General features: G+C 47.8%; 1 protein-coding gene across 1 annotated transcript in view; it reads right to left on the reverse strand.

Annotated features, from left to right (window-relative positions):
• SLC9A7 (solute carrier family 9 member A7) overlaps positions 1 to 7,714 on the reverse strand; it is a 64,936-nt gene extending 57,222 nt beyond the window's left edge. Inside the window, exon 1 of the mRNA XM_065741212.1 lies at positions 7,444 to 7,714. Within this exon, the coding sequence (XP_065597284.1) occupies positions 7,444 to 7,690 (247 nt within the window). The 5' untranslated portion in view covers positions 7,691 to 7,714. The remainder of the gene's footprint in view (positions 1 to 7,443) is intronic.
• Between the last annotated feature and the right edge of the window lie 600 nt (positions 7,715 to 8,314).

Genomic DNA, 8,314 nt, shown 5'->3' on the forward strand with positions numbered 1-8,314 from the left:
TAACAGTATAAAGCTTGAAGGTAAGCTGAATGAATGCAAGTGTCTGTTTCAAGTTTGAGTCAAGATAAGGTGTTTCTGCCAACCTTGACAGAAGTGCTTGTAGAAGGCCTCACACACTTAACTGTCCTCTGCTCTGAATACATGAATATCAGGCAATGCTGGCAAAAAGGCAGGATACCGTTTCTGCAACACAGAAACATTTATTTCAGTTTTCCTCCCCCATGCTTATTCTTCTGTTTCCCAGAACTGCAGAACTGATGCAGTCAGTGATACCAACTCCACACATCACTTCACAGCTCTTGCAAATGGCTCCTTCCATCCCATGTGGCACATCCCTCTGGACCAACTGAGGAGCTCTCTATGTTTAGCAGTTCAAAATCCATTAAGCCCAACTTCTGAAGACTACTGGAAGTACTACTTCTGGAAGTATTCAGCTGTACAGCAGAAGACCTGTAGGTTCAGCAAAGTTCAAACAACCAAGTTCTCCAGCCACAGAAGAAGGCAAATGCTGGGGCTCAACACCATTAGTTTGCTCACACAGAAGACAAATTAAGGAAGAACAGTCACGTAATCTCACAGATAAATGTAAGTGAACTACTCCCAGAATAAATAGTAGCACACAGTCAGTATGCACATGACATGACATGGAGGGGGAAACAGGAGGGATCACACAGCAGTGAAACAGCCAAGTTGCATATGATACTTGATATGCAAGTTCCCATTTCATTGGTCAAGGACTTGATGACATGCTAATAAGTGTGTGGGGGGATAATTTAGTTCTCCAAATTAGCATATAGATAGATAGTACCTATCCTAGTAGATTCAAAGAAGCAAAACCAAAAGCTAGCCACATCCTTGCAGGACACCTAGCACTTGCATCAAATCTCTCACACACAGGACATCAGCCACACAGGGCGCCTCACTGTAGTGAGCAGCCGCAATGAGAGCCACAGTGTCACACACTGAGCACTGAAATACTTGCATCTTACACACTGAGAAGTTAATTGCATTTTACAATACATTACACTGTATTCTTCTGTTTTCACCCTAGGTTTTTGGTTTTTTTTTTTATTGTTGAGAATAGTCCCCCACATTCATTACGAGAGAGGAAGAGAACAAGTAAAAAAGAAAACAAAAATAAGCTACTACTGAGAATATGCTTTTCCCCAAAAGTGGATGTTCTTTATTTAAGCAGAAGGAAGACAGGCAGACACCCACAGAGAGGGACAGCATTCAGAACAAGTGTAATACACGGAACATTTCCACAAAGCAAGCACATCCAGGTGCCCATCAGACCCACAGCTCTGCTGCTGTCCTCTCCACAGGGTTGAGAAGGCAATGGGAGGGGAACTGGTTATACAGTTTTCACACAGGCTTCCAGTTTTCATCAGGTGTTTCAGTGGTCCCCAGCTGTCTCTAAAGCCACTTGCTATGGAGGCATTTTGCAAAACCTGCAGCTATGGAGAAGTAGCCCCAGCTCCAAACCAGCTGCCAGCTCCACCATTGTGGCTCTACTGGTCAGACCTTCCAGCCCTGGCACATACAGTAGCTGGGAGACACACCAGGCTGGGGTGTGATTTTCTTCCATGCTTTGTACACATCTGCAGCTATATCAAGAGGAATTCAGAGCTTAAATTCAGCTTTTGAAACAAAATATGAAATGCTACAGCCAGAAAGAAAGGACAGACAGCACATGCCTCCCTTGGCTAAAAGCACAGTTCATCTTTCTCTGCTTTACTCTAATTGAGGGGGAGTCATCGGGGGACTATCACTCCCCAATAAAGCCCAGCTTCTTCCTCACAGCTTTTAGGGACCTTTTGGCATTTCTAAGTGAAGTGAATTGTCTGATATCAGGCCATGAACAAAAAAAGCAATTTTATATCATTTCTCTTTTATTCCTTCACACTCAGTTAATTGCAGGCTGAAGTGCTTTTTAATAGGGGGGAAAAAAGCAGTACATTTGAACTAAATTACCCATCTTCAGCAGAGACGGAGACAGAAGAGATCTGAACTGCTGAGAACAACTGTGTACTTTTAGAGCACTGGTAAAAAATGTTCAAGATAAATACCCTTCTGAAAAATAATTGCTTGTATCACATTCCTTTCAACAGACACTACTTAGTTTAAAGCAGGAGAAAGGCTATATGCAGATATAAATGGGGATACAGCATTTATCCTGAATCATAAATCAGGACTCTCTAAGACTCTACATATACCTGAGCTTCTATTTCTGTCTGTCAAAGCAGATGTAACAGCCTTGAGAGAAATGCTGAGATTTTCTCCTCAACACAAAGAAACAGTTCAGTGCAGGACTCACAGCAGTCAGCAAAGAAAGAATACCCACAGTACTCAGCAAGATGAAAAGGGCTAGATAGCAACCACACGATCTGCAGGAAGTAGGAAGTGTCCCTTAACACACCATAACAAACAGGTGTGACTCAGAGCTGCTATTGTTTTGGATGGCTGACTTGCAGCTCCTCCTCCAGATTTCTGTTTTCTAATGAGTGAGAGAAGATTGATACATGCAAATCAGAAAGCGGTTGTTCAGAGAGCAGGGGTGGGGAATGGAAATATCTCCCTAACAGAGCAAGAGGAAGGATTCACCCAACTCTAAGGTGTTATCTTTACTCCACAGATTAGGTATGGGAAGGGGGCAGCTTTGCCAAGTGCAGGGGCTGGGAGCAAGCCCAGCAGAACCCCATCATTTCTACCTATGACAGTGAGCCCAAGTCACTCAGTCACGTAGAAAAGAGTTTCATAGGTTGCACTGCAGCACCTTAGCACTGCCCAGGACTGGTTATACAGACAAACCAGAGGCACTTCTGAAAGCATCCTGCTGTGCATCTAATTGCTTCGCGTGAAGGTGACTTTGGTGTTACGATGCTCTGGTCTGTCTTCAGCACGAAGTGATAAAGCAATATAAAAGACACTGCAATAGAGGCCACTGCTAAAAATCACTTCAATCCAGCACATTCATTTTTTTAATTAAATATCAGAAAGAACAATGTCCAAATTGTTTGTTCTACTTTGCATCAGGTTTATGTTAACATTATGTTGGCAAATCCAACGATGAGATTATGCACCAATCACATTACGGCCAAGAAAATGCTTCCCCTTTTCTTTTGTTACCCATTAAGGAAAGTCCCAGCTCACCAAAGGAAATGAGGCAGCTAAAGACCCAAACCTGTTCAGTCACATTCATCTTCTCCCAGAAGCATGGAGTTCAGTTCCTAAGTAAAGCAGCACTGAGAGGAGGATGCCATCAGCACCCAAGAAGTATCTTTAGGCAGCAGGTAGGACTTGACAGATTTTATACACTCACTCATTTTCCCCTTTTCAGTCTTCTCATCTGAAACAAGGGCTGAGGCTACTGGAAGAGCTCTGCATTTAAAGAGGAACTCAGACTTTGTGTTCTTTTAGGGGGACTCTGCAGACACATATGAACAAAAGGAAAGCACATGTGTGAGCTCTGCAGGATTTGTTTCTCTCCTGCAACAACAGTTTGGTGTTGTAGAGCAGTACTAGCTTTAGAAACCAGTTACCTTGCCAGCAAGGATTGCTTATACAGATGAAATCCAAGGTCGTCATTTCTTCCTTCATGTCTCATACCAGTGAGCAGGAGGGTAGAGTGGTGCTGATTTGATAGGACATTGGAAAGTTGACTATAACCAACAAATATTAACTGATTTATATTGATAGCTATTAAAAACACTTCCAAAAAACCATTGACCTGAGGACTACAACTGAATTGTATCACAAACAGATTGCAGAAACATTCAGGCTCAATTACCCCACCTGAAAAGCAGAGCTGCAATAGAGGTAGGTTCATAGCAGAGATGCATCATTTCTGTAATCTCTCAAAGATAAAATGCGGAATTTCACTTGGTCACAGACCACAGAGTAAGCTCAGAAACAAGATCTGCAGTACAACTCAGACATCCTGAGAAGCCAACAAATGGAGCAAGACTCACTTGGAATGTTTGCATCAACTAATTTAAAAGAACATGCAGGTTGCCAAAGAAAGGATAGTGTTCTTGAAATTGAGTGCTTGGAGTTATGCTCCTAAATCTAATATTAGAATGCCTACATAAGAGTGGCTTATTAAATGCCAACACTGCCATTATTTTGATGGCCATGGAGATGCATTAGGTCACCTCCAGCACGCCTGCAGCCTAGAACTGGAACAGCAAGCGCTGCAGTGTGATGCATAAGAACAGGCCTTTCTGTATTTGCTCTTTGGATAAGAGAATCTAGTCTAATACTGAGTATTTCAGAATAAATCCAGTATTTTTTTTTCCTTAACACTTCTCATTTTTCATTTGCAAAAGGCAACTGACATTTCATGACCCATCATATATTATTTTTCCTCAAACAAATCTAGCTTTGCCTTTATTTTCACATGTACAGTTTTCATTAAAAGTGTAACAAGTGACCTTGCTACCTCAACTTGCCTGAGTGCTACAAAGCCAGGCATTGATGGAATGGTTCAGGCAGCATGTGACCTTTGAAAGTAGCAGGGCTGAGAAGAGAGAGGGACACAATAAAAGGAGCAGAAGTGAGAATCAGGGCAGGCAGCCATCCTGCAGTGCTGGAAGGTGCAGCCCACACACAACTGAAGAGCAGCTCTACAGTCCCGCAGGACCAACACCTGCACTATGCTGCCAGTTGCCCAAGTTGTCACTTACAAAAAAGGACAAAGAAACTGCCTGATGGCTGTGATACAGCCAGGACACATCCGCATACCCAGAGAGATGCTGCCCTGAGAGCAGAACACCAGCAGCCCCCATCATCTGCCCTCACCGGGTTCTTTCCACCACTGTCAAGGCATGCAGCTCATATCCTGCAGTTCCCCAACACCCCTCCCGGGGCAAGGCAAGCCCCAAACAGCAGCCTCACAGCTCAGAGAGGGCACAGGCCAGGATGCCTTGCCCCTGGGACCCAGAGCAGCACAAAGCAAGCATCATGGCCACTGTCACAAGTTGGCACACGGGTGTTAACAAAGCCTGAAGTCCTTAATTGCTCTAATTTATTTATTTTTAATTGCTCCATAATGACTTGGATTAGTATTACTGTTGGTAGGGCAGCCACAGAAAAGCAACATTCCTGTTAAAGCTTGAAGACCAGAATTCAATTGTATCTAGCGCTTTATAAGCCAAATGCATCTTCTAGAATAACCCACACAGGAACACAGTGCCATGACATGATGTGTAATCAATTAAAACCTGTGTTGAACCTGAACCTGCATTTTTAGTAAGATCCCTTCCCCTTCCAAGTACATAGCTGTCAGGTCTGGCACGCACAGCTGAGCTCTGGGACTTCCACAGTGTCTGATCAAAAATGGGATGCTAAGTCATACGTCACATAAAAGGGCAGCCCTGTAAGTCATTAAGCATTTGTGTAAACTTCAGGTTGTTTTATGTCTCAACAGACACTTCCAGAGGAAGACATTTAGCATGTCAGCATAACACAACCAGGCAAGTGGTGACTGTCTCTGTTGAAGAGGCGGTGACAACACACGAAACAAGAAACACGGGAAGACTGTGTTAGGATTTTAACAGCATCAAGAAGCAAAGCAACTCGCCTTACAAATCTGCATAATGCAGGAAGCCTGGCCACTGCAGCAGCCTTGGTTGTATTGAAGACTGACTGTGTCATGGACCACCACGCTGACACTATCAGTTACAGCAGATCCTACTCCACCAACAACATGCTGCTCCAAGTCTGGAAGAAATGTAAACTTTAGCAGCACCATCAATATTGGGGCCACACTTCCTCTTCGCTGAGTAAAATGCATTCTTTCTTGAACAGATGTGTGATCAAATCAACAGCAGAAATATCAAAGTGGAACAGGATGTGCTCGTAGCAGGGTTCCCAGAAGAGATAAGTGAGAAATGTTGGTGAGAGGTCTGGCTGGAGGCAACTACTCCTCTCACCATCTCAATCCAGCACAACACCAGCCAGCTCCCACCGAGTGCAGGGAAGGATCTCTGATAGCAACTTGCTGCAAGGGAACAGAGCTAGACCAAAAATCCAGCAAGACAATTCTTCCATGTCATTGTCTCCATGATAAAAATTAACCAGCCCTTAAATGCCAGCCTGCATCTCCTGTACACAAAAGACATTTATGCACTGTAAAAACTGCTGTTAGGGAAAACACCATGCTCTCTGGTATACCAGAGGGTATACTGAGAAGGTGAGTGCATTAAGGGATGATCCACAAAAACAAAATTATTTCAACGAGGGCACATCAACCATGTGCAGTAGTTTGAGCCAGTTGTTCTTCTGGCAGCACTGCCTATGGTGCAGAAAGGACTATGGCACACAATGACTTCTCAAGTAGAGAATTTCAGCTTTCATACATCAAACTGGGAATCCAGCATCAATTTCATGGATCAGGAACTGGAAGTTACAGCAAACTCATTTGGGTTTAACTAGAAGCAGGAATTTTTCACTCGGACAGCTCTTACTTCCCTCACAGCTCACCCAAACACACACAGATAACAGGGCATCTGGCTACTACAGACATCAGCTCTTTGTGCACACAGGATTTCTACCACAAAGCACAACACCCAAATCACCGACACGGCCTTACAGCAGCTCCTGAAGGTGACAACACCAAGGTGATACCTAAATAACATCTTCAATACAGCCTCACTCTGTCGCTTCCAATCAGCATTTGCACAGTTAATCTACCACCTCCCGAGCGCCGTTTAGCTGCTAAGGATTATTATGCTGGTGCATTATTTACTCGTATCTCCAACCTTTAATTTGTCAGCTTCCAGCAACAAGCATACGTGAAACGCACAGCAATGCAGCAGAGGTATCAGTGACTAAGAGCAAATTGGGATGGCTTAAAGAGAGGCATCAGCAGAGGAAAATTCCACTGCTTTGCAAGCAATCACAGGGATCACAGCAATACCCGTCAGGGAGGAAGAGCAGCAGTATGGATCAAGGAGGAAACCGCTCCTTTCCCCCTCCCTCGAGCGTGGGATCTTTCAGCCGCGGTTACCCCGGGCACGCTCACCCCGAGCAGAGCCGGGGAGGCGTTTCGCACCGCTCGGCAGGAACGGATTTAAGCTAAGCTAATGAACGAGCAGAAGGGGCCTCGGGCACCGACGCGGTAACCAATCGCGGGCGGACAAATCATTTTTTAAATGGATGGCTGCTCCTCGCCGGCGCCGCTGCGCTCCGTGCGACGAACTACGCACCGAATACAATTGCATAAGTTGGCAGCGGAGCGGCACGCGCCAAGCAGCACCTCGGTGTCACTGCCGGGGGCAGCGCGAAGCATTGCTGCGGGCAGGGCGGGATGCGGGCACCGCAGCGCCCAGGGGGCTCGGGGTGACAGCACGGCGCCTCCGAGCCCCGCGGTGCCCCCCGCTCCCCTCGCCGGCAGCGGCACCCGCCCGGGGCCCGGCCGTCGGAGCCGGGCCCGCCGCTCACCGTAGATCATGGCGAGCCCGGTCTCGTGGAGGAAGCGGACGCGGCGGTGCTTGAAGAGCCAGATGGTGAGGATGGTGAGGGTGAGCAGCAGGATGAAGGTGAGGAGGCTCACGCTGTCCTGCCGGTGGCTCTCCTCCGCCTCCTGCTCGGTGGCCAGCTCCTCCATGGCGCTGCTGCTGCCGGCGCCGCTCCGCTCCGCCGCCCGCAGCCCGCCGGCTCTTAGCAGGAGGAGCAGCGGCAGCGCCATGGCCGCGGCTCCCGCCCGCGGGCGCTGCCCTCTGCCCGGCTGCCGGCGGGGAGCAGAGAGGGCGGCCCCGGCGCGCAGGAGCCCGCCCCCGCCCCACGCCGGCCCCTTAAAGGCGCCGGCCCAGACGGCACCTCCTCCTCGGCTGCGGCCGCTCGTGGGCTCCGCGGTGCGTGGCGGCCGAGCGGCGAGGCCGGGTCCTGTGCCGCTCCCGCTGAGGGCTCAGCGCTGCCGGCTGAGCTATGCCGGAGCTTGTCCTCTGCGGCCGTCCCCGGCGGCACCATCCCCGTTGCCGAAAGTTCTCCCTCGCTGGGTGCTCCTGAAGCACTCCTGTGTGTCCCCGCCTGGTGGTACCGTGCGTTTGGTTTTAGAGAGAGGAAAAATGACTGAAATGCGGGCTGCTCGATTGGGATTTCCCACACTGGGGAGCGGGGCACGGGAGGAAACCAACTCCTCGGTGGGCTTGGTATACCACGCTGCTGGGGAAGTGAGGGTGTGCCTCGGGTACCAAAACCGCCTCGATTCGGTGATATTCACAACCAAGCTGGAATTGAAACTTTCTCTTTTAGCTTGGTTTTAATTAGGGCTGTCCTCTGCTGCCAGGTGGCCCTTTCTGGTACTCTCTGG

Source organism: Cyrtonyx montezumae, unplaced genomic scaffold (genome assembly GCF_038088225.1).
Source record: "Cyrtonyx montezumae isolate F1298 unplaced genomic scaffold, pur_monq_1.0 scaffold_3, whole genome shotgun sequence".
NCBI lineage: Eukaryota > Metazoa > Chordata > Aves > Galliformes > Odontophoridae > Cyrtonyx > Cyrtonyx montezumae.